The following is an 18,911-nucleotide window of genomic DNA, read 5'->3' as shown; positions in this document are numbered from 1 at the left end:
TATCATCTGGTGTTACCGAAAATATTATAATTTTGTGAGTTAAAGACAAATAAAGTAAACCCAAAAATATTTGTTTTAAAGAATATTCTACAAAGTTTCAGAACATACCCCTTTACTGTGGTGGCCTCTCGATTTTATCCACGTGTTTGTGATGAGGGAATTGTTTGAACGACAAACACTGAAAATATTGTGTGATAAACTGTTTATCATCTATATACTTTTACTTTATATATTTCTCCATTTAAAAAAGTCAGCTAAACACCATATTTTCCAAAAGACTTCTTCTATCAATGATCATTGATTGCAAACACTCGGTCGGTGACAAACGTAAACAAACAAAAACATTTGCGCATATAGATACCATGAACCATAAAACTATGTAGAAAAAAAATATTTTTCAAAACAATATCATCGTCACTGGCTTCTCTATTTGCACATTTTCTTTTAAAGTGGTGTTGCAATCATCACAATATGTTTTCGTAACTTTAATTTGATTTGTTTATGAGGGACTATTTTCTTACGCGGATACCTTCGGTACATTTAAAATTGTATGGATACTATTTCCGGTTTAAGACATCACCGGGCGCGAGCTGAAGTTCGTGTTAAGAAAGTACGTGTCAAAATGCAAGGAAATTGGAAAATCCGTTCCCAAGTTCTTCTCAAGTTCTTCTCAAGTCGTTCTCAACTTCTTCTTGAGTGTTCTCATATATTGACCACACATGACAATGAATGTATCATGTTACCGGTAGATGGTATAAAGTAGCACAAAGATGTTAAAAGATAACATGTAAATCTGGCTGGATTATTGAAACATACTCAAATGAGGAAAGATATCAACTTAAATACGAAATCGTATTTATGCACAGCCCATTTCTTAAGATATATCCACCACGATATGCGTTTTCACAACCGAGGAAGAGGGAGACTTTTGCCTTACTATATTGCAATCTGTTAAACACCGATACTTCTTTGATTGAACTAGTATCATGCTCATTAGTTATTTTTGTCGTCAGATTGGTGGTTTAGGTGAGCTATCGCCCCTGGGTTTTTTGTTTTAGTTTTAAATATCTTTTTATTGTCATTTTGAAAAAAACATATAAATATAGTTATGTAAATAGATTGTTAAACCTAAAATGTATTCATGAGATGTCCACATGTAATTCACGATCGACTCGCTTTCCAAAATAGATATTTTTTAGCTGCAGCTCATAAACATTGTTTTTCTCTGCATAACTTACTTATGAAGAAACAGTTACATTTCAAAAAAAAAATATACAAAAAATACTGAGAGGTTCCATTTAGGTTGACTATTGTTGTCACGTTTATCTAACTGGAGTTCATAATTTTCATTTCTTCAGGTACTTTTAGAAAAAAGAAAATGAATATCAGCATTTTTCGTATTCTTGAAAATAGACTTTCGAGAGTAAAAAAGAAAAACAGACATGATGAACAACACTCAGGGGTTGTGGGACTTCGTTCTACCAAAACTTTGGTGACGTGTCGAGTGAAGGATCATTATCGGTTTACAAATGACTCGTGTCTTTGTAGGACGTCTATCATCAAACTAGAGATCTGACGAATGGCAAATGATATGTTAATGGATATTACAAAACAATAAATAAAATAAGCCCCTGGTAGACCTCTAGAGAGGCGAACGCGCTAGAGCGAGCTACTTAGAAACGCTTTGTTTGTTATTTTTATATTTAACAATCACAAAGACTTTGAATGTTGTTGTATTAAATATATACACGCAATTTTCGTCCTGACAAAAACCGATGAACACGTGAAATGCGTCTGAAATATGGTTGTTTTACTGAGGTGATCATGAGACCTTTATGTAAACTGTTTACATGGCTGTTTTCCACGTCCATTCGATGACATGTGAGCCTTAGGCGACGTCTGTCGTCCCTAAAAATTTAGTGCCTAGCTAATGTCATAAGTTTCATTTCATTGATGATCAACAGTTGTTGTATATATTTCCGGCTCAGATAAGATACCATATTGCACTTTTTACAATGCATGAACAATATAGGATTTGTAAAATCGTAAACATGCTAACCTTTCTTTCGTAATGTATAATAAATATTTACGTACAAAACAAACGCAAGGCCTTACCTTTAACCCTGTAATTTGACCCTTGACCTTTGACCGATTGCGCTTTGCTTTGAATATGTTCTATATAAATAGTGAGGGCTTAGCCGGCTGTAACAATCCGCCATGAGACTGGACATCGTGACAGTATCCCCTGCTTTGGTAGCGCTATCGCTCCTTTTGGCTGTGGGAGGACAGACCGTGTATAGAAAATGTGAGGGGGGACATGGTAACATGTATGCATACAACGTCACCGATTTGGACGGGAATCGTAAATATATGTCGGATTTTCAAGACGAGGTCGTAGTAATTGTGAACGTAGCAACCTTCTGAGGTAGGTGTTTGTATTTAATATATGTTAGTTTAACTTTTGACTTGACTATGAAGGAACTGTAGTTTAAATGTTTAATATGACATAGATCTAATTAAACTAACACAGTTATTTTTTTACTTTTACTATTTCATTCATATTTTACTTTAGAACCCTCAGTCGGTTAATTGAGCAGCTACTAACCCGCGGTTGCCCACGCACTGTCTGTGTTTTAGATTCCATATTGCTTTTTTCTAAACTTTCCTTTCCCAGTATTCTTACTTTAGCTATATCCATTTACCTGTGGTGGGAAAACTTTCAAAGATGGCTGGATTACCACGGTTGACCGTACACAACTTGGCGTTGCAAATTTTGAAATATTGTCGCTCTATTAAGGAACATCTGTTTATATAAGCCAGATTTTTTTGTGGAAGTTCACAATGACTTGTGGTTTAAGATTGTGTCTCCCCATTTCGTGTTGTCTTTCATTTTGCTTTCCGTATAAGCTGAAACTGTCAATTTTATCATCGTGTGTCAACATATGAATTATTTAATAGGTATACTTGTGTCCTGCTCGTGCTGGCAATACTTTGAAATGTTTTCCCTCTGTGGTTGGACAAACCAAAAGCACCGTTGCTCAAGCAGAAGACTGAAAGACAATGCCTCTCTTGCAAATGGTTAGTCAAAATATTGAGATGAAAGTATTTCAGACCAAATGCGGCACTATACTGTAGCTTACACAAGTTTAAACTATCTAAATGGCGCGTGTTTTGGGAGAACAAGGGGATCATACACATTTCAAGTGGATAGTAGGTTACTGAAACAATATTTATCCATCTCTTCAACGATATCATTATAATTTTGTTTACTGTGTGATGATTTTATGTAACCCCTCCAACGTATAATAATACTCCCTTAAAATATGTATTGGTCGAAATATACACCATGCAATCGATGTTCAGGTCCCTGGAGTTCTGACGTCAGAGTGGTCTATTATGATTCATGTTAAGATTCCTCCTTCTGTCGAACTCGACTCATGACGTAAGCTTCCAGATTTGCGTCACTCTGTCGGTTATTTATTTGTTGGTATGTGACATATTGCGCCTGAAGTCAACATACTTTGACTGTTATACATGTGTGTCCTGTGGCAGTACAGGAAGCTGTTGTTAGGGCGTCCTTTGCTTGTTGAGATTGTACATATTTTCTAAGGATGCGTTGAAGTGCGTCCAAGCTGAAATGTCTTACTGTAGTACGACCCAAAGGGATCTGAGAATATGTTACAGCTTTATCTGGACCTAAACTAAGGTGTTCAGAGCAATTTTACATGTTTTTAGTGGAAGAGATCAAATTTTGGTCAAAATTCCACCCCCAACGATCATATGTACGATAATTGGAGGTGGCATTTTAACCGAAAGTTGATCAAAACCCCTAAAATGTGTAAAATTACCCAGAACACCAGGCAGGGTGCATACATTTTCATCAATAGTAATCAGTACAACCAATATGAATTCTAGAAGCTCTGAAATGAATTTTGAGCTTTTAAAGAGTATATAAGGATACTGTTTCAGACGTGAAAGATTTAAAAAAAAAAAGAAGGTTTACCAAATATTCTTAGTGGAATTAAATCGCTTTAGGTACTTCTTGTTAGCCTCAGAGTGCTTGTGCAATATTATAGCAAGTTGGATTAGGTTATTTGTATACAGAGAGTCAGACTAGTAAACCAAAGGTCCCAGTTTCATCCAAAGTGGTGGCAATGAAAAAAAACACCAAAAACACGCACAAAGACCTCTGTTACATTGGTCTGGCTAAACATTTGAGCACCGATTATCGAACCAAATTGCTACTTTAGGAGACAATTATTTCCGGTATGAGGTTGTCTGGACAGGATTTATAGATAAACAATGTAACTGTGTTTGCAGTATGGCTACGAGTACGGGACGTTTAGTACATCTCGTACATAGAATTACACACGGGCCCAGTTATAATACATGTTCTGTACATGTCAGTAAATCTGGAATTAATGCATAAATTACTATGTAAACAACTATTATTTGCTACCACCAACGTTTAATTATCTAAATTGTTAATGATTAATGCCGTTTTTCTGTAATAACTTTATAATGTGCGTATCATACAGTATATGTAATTATCGCGTAGCACACACTTGCAGTATGTTGTTTTCGAATGTTGTCTGAGTATTTCCTATATTTGTTGTACATATGTAACCTCCCCCTATACACACACAAACGAGTACAGCAGGGAGGTTGAAGTAGCGGTATTAGTTGGGGTTAGGGCGTGTTGGGAAATTTGGGAATTTGAGAGTTCGGCGGATTGGGTTGTATTCGCCCTTCCTGTACAAAACCTTGTCGGCGTGACTCCCACACATGTATTCTATCGCACATTTGTATAGTTAACAAGAACAAGTAACAATTTAAAAAAAATGGAGTTGAGGCCCTTGAAAAACTCGAGAAACCTTGTAAGCGCAATCCCTTCTTCAACTATTTATTCAACTATATTACAACTTGACACAGTCACATACATTTAAATACAGCTGTGTATTTGTAGCTATGCATTTTCTGGTTTGACTTGTTGTCCTCGACAATAACGGCTTGTGTACATGTATATGACAGAGGGGCTTGACATAATGATAGAGAGGCATGTGTAAACATGCATAAAGGTAAACTGCAATTGTTAGGTTAAATGTGAATGATTGTTTATGTACAATGAAGGTCTGAAGTAAACTTAACTGGTGTGTGTATGTTTGTAGGTTACACGTACAGGTTCACGGCTGTTCAAATCTAACCCCAGGCGTTTAGAATGTATTGTGATGTTCCTTATGTCTATACAGCAGTTAAAAGCAATAGAAGCTATCACTCCGACATGGTGCAGATAGAGACATCCCAACACAATTTTTATTTTTTATTTAGCAGTACTTAACTTCAAAAATCTTATCCTATGGGCTTAGACTTCTCTGTCGATATCATAGCAGGGTGATTATTTTTTTTACTCTCCCTTATTCATTTCGTAAAATAATGACGAAACCAATGCGCAGCGACATCTTCAAATGCGCATTAATTGTGTGACAAAATTGAAGACGCTTACACTGCATACATGATTAGTTAGGCCTAATGGTGACGTTTACAGAATAATTGCACGTGTTAGCTCTTTCCTTGGCGGGTGAAGACAGGTTTTTCTCCTGTTATTCTCAGAATTATCTCTCTTTGCTAACCTGTTCATGATTCTTCTATCAGCTCAACTAGTATGTTGCCTGAAACCCTCTGAAATATGACAGATAACACGTGAGCAGACACAAGACGATGACATCAGGGGAAAAAACGTGTATGACGTCACAAACAGCTCTCGACGGAAGAAGCCATGTGCAAATCAAGATAAAATATTATAAATGCTGAAAAAATATTTTCAAACATGTAATTGGAATAATAGGAGAATTGTTTTTCCTAACGTTAAGGGCGTAACAGAGCAGTCTCCGTCGTTTGGGTTGATTATTTAGTTTTTCTAGCTCTCGGGTTGCAGATTTCTCACACCGTGAAGATAGTAGTAACGTTACTCTTTCCCCAGCAAAAACGAGAATAACCGGTTAGAGAAAAAAACTGTGACGCATGTGACAAGTACTATCATAGACTTGTTCCTTTTCTATGGAACACGTGTAGTTACGTGAACGTGAATCGATATGGTTACTTGTATATTACATGGTTCATAACTTAATGATCTAGGTGTAAAACGTACAAGTTACCTATCAGTTTAAGTTTTGTATTTATTTTTAGGTTTCACGTACCAGTACCGACAAATAAATGCACTACTAAAGAAACACGAGAACAGATCTATTTCTTTCGTCGGATTTCCATGCAACCAGTTCGCCCTCCAGGAACCCGCCGATAATAAGACAGAGCTTCTGAACGGACTTCATTATGTTCGACCCGGAAGTGGTTATATTCCATTGTTTGACCTTATGGCGAAAGTAAATGTAAACGGGCCGCAGGAGGACCACTTCTACACTTATTTAAAAGTAAGTTCATTTGAAATGTAGTGCATGTATTACATGTGTATGCGTGTATGCTTGGAGGAGGCCGAGGGAAGGAGGGAGGGAGGGAGGGAAGAATTGGGGTGGNAACAAATCCTATATGTATGTAATAGTCAACTAGAAGGGATGAATTCTAAATTGGTTTGGAAAAAAGTTACACGTAGGGTCTACTACATAAAACTGTGACATGCATCTTCTTGAAAGTAGAATAAAGAAACGCGCTATTTGATTCTTCCAAGTTCGAGGGAGAAAGATTGGTCGACTCTTCCGATATACATTATGGAGGGAAATCGATTAAATTCTAGTTCGAGTTAACAGGTACTGCTTTATATTTATAGAACTCCTGTCCCCGTCTCCCGGACAATGCAGCATTCAGGGTACGGCGGAGTTTCTGGGACCCAATCCGTCCATCAGATGTCGTGTGGAACTTTGAGAAGTTTATTGTAGACAAGTACGGGATGCCAAGATATCGGATACTATCCGCTGTAGCCCCAGACGATATCGAGAATATCCTGGTATCCATGACATTGGAAGATTCGGCCAATAACCCGACTACAGCTAGCAATATCGTGAAAATTATCGAAGAAACATTTGATGCAATTGAACTTAAATTCACTATGGTATAATTTAAGGTCGCATATATGATTAAATATATCGTGAAGAAGTATACGATATTTGGGTGTAAAATTTGAGAAAGTTAAGTGTTTTTGAATCCAAATTTATACAATTTAATTTCAATTCGATTGTAATGAAGCTTCTGTCAGATTTTTCAGTATTTTAATTGTTTGTTTATGAAGTTCTTCGCAATAATGAAATTAATTGAAAATATATACATGACAGATTTTATTTTTTTACACTGACACCTTTACAAATCGTCTTAATTTAGGCGTTATAAAGGGATTTGACAATATGTCGAAAGAAATTTGAAAACCGCAATTGTTGGCGTTAGACGAGGTGGCACTTATAACTGAGAGACATTAGATTGATGTATAACGTGAATTCTAACTAAACGGTTGAAGAACCCGATTGGATTGAAATATTAACTGAATTTTATTTGAAAGAAAGACAAGTTCTAATCACAGCTATTCAATTTTTATTATGTATTGTACATTATGGTTAAAACAATAAGACATTACATGTATAGGTACAATGAAAATTCCTAGTCAGGATTCATTTCCAGAAAAAATCCGGATCATCTAATATGCCGATTCAAACAATGCATTTTACGTTGTTAACAAATCAAGCTTATGACGTCATGGTTATAAATTGGTAACAAGTAACCGTGACTGAACTTGTTGAAGAAATCTTAACAAATTTTGTGCATTTAATTTGTTGAAATTTACTTTGCAAATTCTTAATTTTGTTTTCAAATGAGAATGTATTTACTATATATATACACACAGATGTATTTTTGACATTTTGCAATAATATAACCATATGCATTTGCCTTGCTCAAGTTCTTATTTTTTGTGTGTGTTTTGTTTAGGTGCGACCTCACGCCTGTGATTAACGCAACTACGGCTAATACTGTACACTAATGTACGCCCAGACATGTATACATACGATTACTGTACGCTAATGTGGCCCATACATGTATACATACGATTACTGTACACTAATGTACGCCCAGACATGCATACATACGATTACTGTACACTAATGTACGCCCAGGCATGTATACATACGATTACTGTTCACTAATGTACGCCCAGACATGTATACATACGATTACTATACACAAATGTACGCCCAGACATGTATACATACGATTACTGTACGCTAATGTGGCCCATACATGTATACATACGATTACTGTACACTAATGTACGCACAGACATGTATACATACGATTACTGTACACTAATGTACGCACAGACATGTATACATACGATTACTGTACACTAATGTACGCCCAGACATGTATACATACGATTACTATACACTAATGTACGCACAGACATGTATACATACGATTACTGTACACTAATGTACGCACAGACATGTATACATACGATTACTGTACGCTAATGTAGCCCATACATGTATACATACGATTACTGTACACTAATGTACGCACAGACATGTATACATACGATTACATTAACGGGCTAGTTAGTGACACAGGACTCCGGACAGGAAAGAACCCGTTTTCTTATCAAACCACGGACTTGGATAGATAATCTAATTCCGCGATTAAAACCTACATTTTCTTTAAAGACGAATAACAGTCTATTTCACTAAAATTTGTCACAAACTACACCCGTATACTAATTCATTGTGAGGTTCGCATTTACAATAATAAACTGTACGTGGTACACAAGGGGTTGACGTAGATATTTATAACATTTTTTTTTCAAATCCTCGTTTCTGTCACACCTGTTCACCAATTATTTTTATCATACAGTTTCATCAATATGTCAGTATATGTCTCTTCCGTATATATGCATATATATATATATCTGAACTCTTCATCAAATTACTTCGTAATTGTATTTTATTTATTTATTCAATGTTTATCGCCGCTAGCCCCTGTGTATGGTTACGTGTCATCCTGAACGTAAAGGTTTTAGGTTGATAAAAAACTTAATAGACTTAATAAAAACAAACAAAATACCTGACATATTCGAAATGTAAATGTTTCACTGTCGGTATCGGTTCTGTTAAATGCTACTGTGCATCGCGAGAGCATTTCGAAGATGTTAACAAAAATCATTTTGACACGGACATTTTGAAAAATTCAATTTCGTTTTGACCACATGTGAAACACAAATGAGCGTAGACTAAAATATGTTAAATTACAAGAGAAGTACATCATTGTTTATGTCACTAATATTAGCGTGTCCATGTTTGTGTCATGGCGTCGCCTTGTACAAATGGCTAAAAACTGGTAATATGTAGCGATTGGTAAACACATGTATACAGATGTGCATGAAGTTTGTCTTGTGGCATCCTCGATACTCCAGGGCTCACTAGTGCTCTAGCGTAACTCCTGGAGTATCGAGGGTGGTCCTGGGGATAACTTCTGGAGTACACAAACTATTCACAATATTTAAAGGAAGATTTCGTAATCTTGAACTTCTCGAAGTGTGTAAGCAATTGCAAATCTCATTTTTTGCCATGCTACCAAACAAATAACGTATTTGGTATATAGAATTTGGTTGTGGATTAATATAAGGGGAGCAACTCCTGCCGACACCGATAACTGTTTATATCCGAATTTGACCCTTTTATAAAATATCTGTACTTTTTACTGTAAAACAAAACATTGATAATAGAAAATGAGGCATGCTTGCTGTTCATATGACAGTGCAGTGAATCTTGTCAATAGCTAAAATAAAATTCATAATTCATACTTCAGTCAAGCTACGACTTTTACTAAAGTACATATCAATTCCAATTGTACTTTTGGTCGATAATTTGTACGATTCTTTAAGGGAAGGGACTACCGATTCAAATGATTGTATGTCTTTGTTTTTTGTCAACGTTTTCCCCATTCACTGCTCAGTGTATAAATCGAAGACACTTTGCCAAAAGTTTACATCCGTTTAATGTGTACATAGCTCATTGGTCGCACTTATTCATTTTTGTTCACAATTCTTACTTCATAACACTCAGCTCGTCGAGCTGCCAGATTTAAAAAACAAATCGAGTTTGAAAATATTTCCTTTCCGAGATTCCTAAATAAATGTCATTTTATTTACCCGTATCTTATAGATGTGATAGCTTTCCTGAGACGACAGAATAAAATAAACCGAGAAATTCTGTACATTTTTGAGGTATTTATGTATTTCACCATTGTGCTTCAAATACATTGTACTTCAATCGGTGAAAATTAAAATACTCAAAAAGAAATATACAGTTACTGTACCATCATTATCGAGGGGCTGATGGCTTGTTCAATAAAAGATGACAGTTAACCAAGGCCAAAAATAGCCAACACCAAAGAAACATATGAATATTGTTTTCACATTTCTAAATTGAAATTCACAAGATAGTGGGAAAATGTAAATATACATCGGCTCATAAATGGTATTCAGTATCTAATATTGAAAATGCGTTATTTGTCTTTATCCGGATTCTACTTTGAAAATATGAGGTTGAAAAAAGTCTTTTGTTTCCTGAGATTTCCTTAGACCGTTGACTTTAATTACTTCTTAAAAATGATTTTTTGAATCCAATGCATATACTTTAAAACATTTGTATAAATTCCGAATTTTCCCTTTTCTCCACAACCTTCACCATAACTGGTGACACCGTTAACATACCAGCGTGTGTCGTTACTGTTAGATACAAAAGGACACAGTAGTGGCCCTCCACTGTCGCCGATACAAGAGTCTATTCCTCCTCGTTTGTACCCGGCGCAAAGCTGTGATCGAGTTATAGTAAAATCAAAAGCTTTTTGACATTTTCTTTTCTTGACTATCGGCACGTCTGCTTCTTTCAATACGTCACTCCCTGTCAAACTCTTGCTTTGTGTTCGACCCCAGCCAATGGTCTTGCAAATAGTCCTACTTGAAAGTCTTTTGGATTTCACCGGAAGGCACGCATATCCGCTGATATTAGAAGTTCTTACAGGCGTATTCAATTTTAATAATGCTATGTCATTCATTACAGCTTTATAACTAAATGAAGGATGAGGGAAATATTTGGAAACAGTGTAGTCTTTTTCTGTCTTTTCCAATTTTGTGACGTCATGCTCGCCCACGCGCACAATTATCTTCCGTGTTTTCCCTCGTTTACGTATACAGTGAGCCGCAGTGAGAACCCAGTAGGGCGCAATCAGTGTCCCTCCACAAAAGTGTTTCTTTCGTTTGTTCAGTAGTTCAACCTTCAAAAAGGAAAATCGAAACATACACAACCATTAATATCTACATCTTTCTTGTAAACTAAGAATCGATAAATCAGGATTTTTTTATAATCTTCAAACGTGAAATGAGTTACAGAAAGAAATACATATCTCTGCGAAATTGTCACGGATTTGTTTTTTGTCGACATATTATGAGAATATGCTGACATATGTGCAGATTATGTCGACATCTTTTAGAGTATATGCTGACATATGTAACTCGTTATCGATCACAGAAATATAGAAATATGCCACCACCAGTTGACAAGACGTTTTTCCGAGTTACTTCCCTTTAGTCAATGACATGTGCAATGTTCCTTCCATCTTGTGTAAAAAGTAGAGATTTAAACATATTTTATTGCAAATAAATATTTACAAAAGAATTGGACACAAGTTTTACAAACTTATCAAAGTCCTTTTCTTCAAATACATGAATATAAACAATAACTTGATAAGGTAATTTACGCAATATACATTAATTATGTTTTTATATGGAAATGGAAAATAGAGACGAAGAAAAGAAGGAGAGCGAAACGAAGTAAAGGATAGTAACACAGATAGAGTAGATGAAAAATAGAGTGGAAGAAAAGACGGATAGAGTAATGAAGTAAATGATAGTAACACAGGTAGAGTCGGAGAAAAAAAAAGAGTGATAGAGAGAGAAAGATAATCACATTCAGTCAAACCTGTTGCATTTGCTGATATAATTTTGGACAGATTTTGCAATTGAGGTATTTACATTAATGCTGAATTTAGGATCGCCTTATAGGAGCAAGTCTTAAGTTAAATCATCACGAACAGGTTGAAGCTCTCTTTTTAATAGATTACGATGCTGGGTGTATAAGGGACAGACACAAAGGAAGTGATAAGAGTCTTCACATGGACTACCGCATGCACATTCAGCTGTATTTGATAAATTTGCTCTAAATAGGTCATAGTTAAGGGAGCTCGCACGATTTCTCAAACGGCAATGAAGTATATTTGATTAACGGGAAGCCCATACCAGAAAGCATTTATTTTGTGGTTTACCTTTTGATTTTATATTTGATTTAAATGAACTGAGAGAAGCCGAATTCCTTATAGATATATCTAGGTCATTCCACATTTTTGTAGTTGATGGGAAAAAAGAATTTCGCATTGTTTCAAGCCTAAAGTTTGGTTATCTTAAATGTTGGGAATTTCTCGGGTTATAACGAGAAATATTCCCAATGCTATCTGGTAAGGTGTCACACAAATAATTAGGAGCTGTACCGTTTTTAATTGTAAAGAATAGGGACAATTTTCTGTTTTTCCTTCTATTACTTAGTGGAACCCAGCCAATTTCATTAAATATATGTTCAATTTTTGTGTAAATAGGTAGTCCTGTAACAATTCGTGCAGCATCTATCTGAATGTTTTCAAATTTGATGAATTTGTCATTCCACAATTGACCCAGACTTCACATGCATTCTCTAATAATGGTCGAATGTACGTTAAATATAGTTTTTCAAGGTTATTTCTACTGAGTAACCATTTCATTTTACGAAGGTCTGCTATATATATAGCCACTTTTTTTGATAAGTTCGTCTACATGTTTATTCCATTTACCGTCGCTACTTAGTATAACTCCAAGTTGTTTGTGGCTATCTGTTAAAAGGATAGAAGTATCGTTAAAAATAAATTGGGGTTGAAAGGGTAGATTTGTATTAGAAACAATTATGATTTCGTTTTTTTTAGGATTGAAAGACATCAGCCAATTTTTAGACCATTTCTCTAGAGTTTTTAGGTCTTTATTTACTTCACTTACAATATTTTCTTGGTTTGGTGATGAGTATGAAAGCGACGTATCGTCAGCAAAAAGACGAGATAATGAGGAGAGTTCGGTCGAAATGTCGTTAATATAAATCAAGAAGAATAAAGGGCCTAACACTGAACCTTGGGGAACACCGGCGTTTATATTTCTTACAGAAGAATGAGAATCGTGAATAAAGACGGATTGCTTACGCTCAAAAAGATAGTTTGTTATCCAATTAAGAAGACTGCCTGAAATACCATGTTGTTGAAGTTTGTATAAAAGCCCTCTATGCCAAACTCGATCGAAGGCCTTTGAAAAATCACAAAAAGTAAAAGCTATATGTTCATGGTTTTCTAATGCTAACATCATAGAATGGTACATTTCAATGAGTTGATGCGTACAAGAATGATTGGGTAAGAATCCAGACTGAAATTTGTAAATAAGATTATTAGAGTTAAATAAGTTGTAAATATGTTTATAGACTACACGTTCAAAAACGTTTAAAAGTAGATGAAGTATAAGATCGAAATTCTTTATTATTGATGCGTCTTTTTTTTTTTTTTTTTTTAAATATGTGTTCTCAAATATCATTTTTTAAAGACCAACTCAAAACTTTTGGTTTAATGTCAAGCGTTATCATTTAAAACTTCACTTCGCTTTGATTTTCGAATTTAAAAAGCATTACCTTGTTGTTATATGATTAAATCACTGATTAGAAAGAAAAAAAACAGTATCATATATGAGGTAATCTTCTTGTGTTTTGGTGCACTTCAAAAATCCAATCCTTGAAATGTTAAAAACTACAAGAGTCCTGCGATTTCTTTGTATGGATACTGGACCGATAGGTCATAAACTGTACGAGAGTCATGAGGTTTCTGTGTATAGATACTTGACTATCCCGAAAGGTCATAAACTGTTTGAGAGTCATGGGATTTCTTTGTATAGATACTTGACTATCCCGATAGGTCATAAACTGTACGAGAGTCATGCAATTTCTTTGTATGAATACTGGACTATCCCGATAAGGCATAAACAGAACGAGAGTCATGCGATTTCTTTTTATGGATACTGGACTATCCTGATAGGTAATACACTGAACGTAAGCCATGCGATTTCTTTGTATAGATACTGGACTATCTCGATAGGTCATAAACTGTAGGAGAGTCATGCGATTTCTTTGTATGGATACTGGACTAACCCGATAGGTCAGGAACTGTACGAGAGTCATGCGATTTCTTTGTATTGATACTGGACTATCCCGATAGGTCATAATCTGAACGAGAATCGTGGGATTTCTTTGTATTGATACTCGACTTTCCCGATTAGTTATAAACTGTAAGAGAATATTTTTAAATATGTGTTCTCAAATATCAATTTTTTAAAAACCAACTCAAAACTTTTGGTTTAATGTCAAGCGTTATCATTTAAAACTTCACTTCGCTCTGATTTTCGAATTAAAAAGTATTACCCTGTTGTTTTATGATAAAATCGCTGATTTTAAAAAACCCAGTCTCATATATCAGGTAACCTTCTTGTGTTTTGGTGCACTTCAAAAATCCAATCATTGAAATGTTAAAAACTGTACGAGAGTCGTGCGATTTCTTTGTTTGGATACTGGAATATCCCTATAGGTCATAAACTGTACGAGAGTCTTTCTATTTCTTTGTATAGATACTGGACTGTCCCGATAAGATATAAACTGTACGAGAGTCATTCTACTTCTTTGTATAAATACTGGACTGTCCCGATAAGATATAAACTGTACGAGAGTCATTCTATTTCTTTGTATAGATACTGGACTATCTCGGTAGGTCATAAACTGTACGAGAGTCATGCAATTTCTTTGTATAGATACTGGACTATCCAGATAGATAATAAACTGTACGAGAGTCATGCGATTTCTTTGTATAGATACTGGACTTTCACGATAAGTTATAAACTGTACGAGAGTCATGCGATTGTATGGATACTTGACTATCCCGATAAGCTATAAACAGAACGAGAGTCATACGATTTCTTTGTATGGATACTGGACTATCCCGATAGGTGATTAACTGAACGAGAATCGTGCGATTGTATTGATACTTGAATATCCCGATAGGTTATAATAAACTGTTCGAGAGTCATGCGATTTGTTTGTATTGATACTGGACTATCCCGATAGGTAATAAACGGAACAAGAGTCATGGGATTTCTTTGTATGGATACTTGACTATCCCGATAAGTTATATACTGTACGAGAGTCATGGGATTTCTTTGTATGGATACTTGCCTATCCCGATAAGTTATAAACTGTACGAGAGTAATGGGATTGTATGGATACATGACTATCCCGATAGGTTATAATAAACTGGACGAGAGTCATGCGATTTCTTTGTATGGATACTTGGCTATCCCGATAAGTTATAAACTGTACGAGAGTCATGCGATTGTATGGATACTTGACTATCCCGATAGGTTATAATAAACTGTACGAGAGTCATGGGATTTGTTTGTATTGATACAGGACTATCCCGATAGGTAATAAACGGAACAAGAGTCATGGGATTTCTTGGTATGGATACTTGACTATCCCGATAGGTTATACTATCCCGATAGGTTATAATAAACTGTACGAGAGTCATGCGATTTCTTTGTATGGATACTTGATTATCCCGATAAGATATAAACTGTACGAGAGTCATTCTATTTCTTTGTATAGATACTAGACTATCTCGGTAGGTCACAAACTGTACGAGAGTCATGCAATTTCTTTGTATAGATACTGGACTATCCCGATAAGATTTAAACTGTACGAGAGTCATTCAATTTCTTTGCATAGATACTTGACTATCCCGATAGGTCATAAACTGTACGAGAGTCATGCAATTGTATGGATACTGGATTATCCCGATAGGTTATAATTAACTGTACGAGAGTCATGCGGTTTCTGTGCATAGATACTGGACTATCTCGATAGGTCATACATGTAAACTGAACAAGAGTCATACGATTTCTTTGTATGGATACTGGACTATCCCGATAGGTCATTAACTGTACGAGAGTCATGCAATTTCTGTGTATAGATACTGGACTATCCCGACAAGTTATAAACTGTACGAGAGTCACACGATTGTATGGATACTTGACTATCCCGATAAGTTATAAACAGAACGAGAGTCATGCGATTTCTTTGTATGGATACTGGACTATCCCGATAGGTCATAAACTGTACGAGAGTCATGCAATTTCTGTGTACAGATACTTGACTATCCCGATAAGTTATAAACAGAACGAGAGTCATGCGATTTCTTTGTATGGATACAGGATTATCCCGATAGGTCATTAACTGTACGAGAGTCATTCGATTTCTTTGTATGGATACTGGACTATCCCGATAGGTCATAAACTGTACGAGAGTCATGCAATTTCTGTGTACAGATACTGGACTATCCCGACAAGTTATAAACAGAACGAGAGTCATGCGATTTCTTTGTATGGATACAGGATTATCCCGATAGGTCATAAACTGTACGAGAGTCATGCGATTCTTTGTATAGATACTGGACCATCCCGATAAGTTATAAACTGTACGAGAGTCATGCGATTGTATGGATACTTGACTATCCTGATAAGTTATAAACAGAACGAGAGTCATGCGATTTCTTTTTATGGATACTGGACTATCCTGATAGGTAATAAACTGTACGAGAGTCATGCGATTTCTTTGTATAGATACTGGACTATCCCGATAAGTTATACACTGTACGAGAGTCATGCGATTGTATGGATACTTGACTATCCTGATAGGTAATAAACTGTACGAGAGTCATGCGATTTCTTTGTATAGATACTGGACTATCCCGATAAGTTATACACTGTACGAGAGTCATGCGATTGTATGGATACTTGACTATCCTGATAGGTAATAAACTGTACGAGAGTCATGCGATTTCTTTGTATAGATACTGGACTATCCCGATAAGTTATACACTGTACGAGAGTCATGCGATTGTATGGATACTTGACTATCCTGATAAGTAATAAACAGAACGAGAGTCATGCGATTTCTTTTTATGGATACTGGACTATCCTGATAGGTAATAAACTGTACGAGAGTCATGCGATTTCTTTGTATAGATACTGGACTATCCCGATAAGTTATACACTGTACGAGAGTCATGCGATTGTATGGATACTTGACTATCCTGATAAGTCATAAACAGAACGAGAGTCATGCGATTTCTTTTTATGGATACTGGACTATCCTGATAGGTAATACACTGAACGTAAGCCATGCGATTTCTTTGTATAGATACTGGACTATCTCGATAGGTCATAAACTGTAGGAGAGTCATGCGATATCTTTGTATAGATACTTGACTATCTCGATAGGTAAAAAACTGTACGAGAGTCATGCGATTTCTTTGTATGGATACTGGACTATCCCGATAGATCAAAAACTTTACGAGAGTCATGCGATTTCTTTGTATTGATACTGGACTACCCAGATAGGTAATAAACTGTACGAGAGTCATGCGATTTCTTTGTATGGATACTGGACTTTCCCGACAGGTGATGAACTGAACGAGAATCGTGCGATTGTATGGATACTTGACTATCCCGATAAGTTATAAACAGAACGAAAGTCATACGATTTCTTTGTATTTATACTGGACTATTGCCGAAAGGTGATTAACTGAACGAGAATCGTGCGATTGTATTGATACTTGACTATCCCGATAGGTTATACTATCCCGATAGGTTATAATAAACTGTTCGAGAGTCATGCAACTTGTTTGTATTTATACTGGACTATCCCGATAGGTAATAAACGGAACAAGAGTCATGGGATTTCTTTGTATGGATACTTGACTATCCCGATAAGTTATAAACTGTACGAAAGTCATGCGATTGTATGGATACTTGACTATCCCGATAGGTTATAATAAACTGTACGAGAGTCATGGGATTTGTTTGTATTTATACTGGACTATCCCGATAGGTAATAAACGGAACAAGAGTCATGGGATTTCTTTGTATGGATACTTGACTATCCCGATAAGTTATAAACTGTACGAGAGTCATGGGATTTCTTTGTATTGATACTGGACTATCCCGATAAGTTATAAACTGTACGAGAGTCATGCGTTTGTATGGATACTGGATTATCCCGATAGGTTATAATAAACTGTACGAGAGTCATGGGATTTGCTTGTATTTATACTGGACTATCCCGATAGGTAATAAACGGACCAAGAGTCATGGGATTTCTTTGTATGGATACTTGACTATCCCGATAGGTTATAATAAACTTTACGAGAGTCATGGGATTTGTTTGTATTTATACTGGAATATCCCGATAGGTAATAAACGGAACAAGAGTCATGGGATTTCTTTGTATGGATACTGGACTATCCCGATAAGTTTTAAACTGTACGAGAGTCATGGGATTTCCTTGTATTGATACTGGACTATCCCGATAAGTTATAAACTGTACGAGAGTCATGCGATAGTATGGATACTGGATTATCCCGATAGGTTATAATAAACTGTACGAGAGTCATGCGATTTATTTGTATTGATAATGGACTATCCCGATAGGTAATAAACTGAACAAGAGTCATGCGATTTGTTTGTATAGATACTGGACTATCCTGATAAGTTGTAAATTGTACGAGAGCCATGCGATTGTATGGATACTGGATTATCCCGATAGGTTATAAACTGAACGAGATTTGTGAAATGTTTTTTGCGGATTCTGGACATGCATAATTTCAAAACAGATTTTCAGGATATTCCTGAACTACCAAGTGACAATCTACATCTTAACAACAGTGTACCGCCTTTAATTAATCAAATAAACCGT

General features: G+C 35.8%; 2 protein-coding genes across 2 annotated transcripts in view; one reads left to right on the top strand and one right to left on the bottom strand.

Moving 5' to 3' along the window:
• Window positions 1-2,178: 2,178 nt before the first annotated feature.
• Window positions 2,179-7,894, top strand: LOC110464505 (glutathione peroxidase 3-like). The gene is made up of 3 exons (XM_021519758.1): window positions 2,179-2,425; window positions 6,187-6,428; window positions 6,782-7,894. Exons 1-3 carry the CDS (start codon window positions 2,218-2,220, stop codon window positions 7,067-7,069), a joined length of 738 nt encoding a protein of 245 aa, XP_021375433.1. The 5' UTR covers window positions 2,179-2,217; the 3' UTR covers window positions 7,070-7,894.
• Window positions 7,895-8,236: 342 nt separating this feature from the next.
• LOC110464504 (plasminogen-like) overlaps window positions 8,237-18,911 on the bottom strand; it is a 32,206-nt gene continuing 21,531 nt past the window's right edge. The window contains exon 4 of the mRNA XM_021519757.1: window positions 8,237-11,271. Coding sequence (XP_021375432.1) covers window positions 10,591-11,271 — 681 coding nt within the window. The 3' untranslated portion in view covers window positions 8,237-10,590. The remainder of the gene's footprint in view (window positions 11,272-18,911) is intronic.

This window comes from Mizuhopecten yessoensis, unplaced genomic scaffold (genome assembly GCF_002113885.1).
Source record: "Mizuhopecten yessoensis strain PY_sf001 unplaced genomic scaffold, ASM211388v2 scaffold10997, whole genome shotgun sequence".
Classification (NCBI taxonomy): domain Eukaryota; kingdom Metazoa; phylum Mollusca; class Bivalvia; order Pectinida; family Pectinidae; genus Mizuhopecten; species Mizuhopecten yessoensis.
The sequence above is the reverse complement of the archived record's forward strand: the minus strand, read 5'-3'. Positions and strand labels throughout refer to the sequence as shown.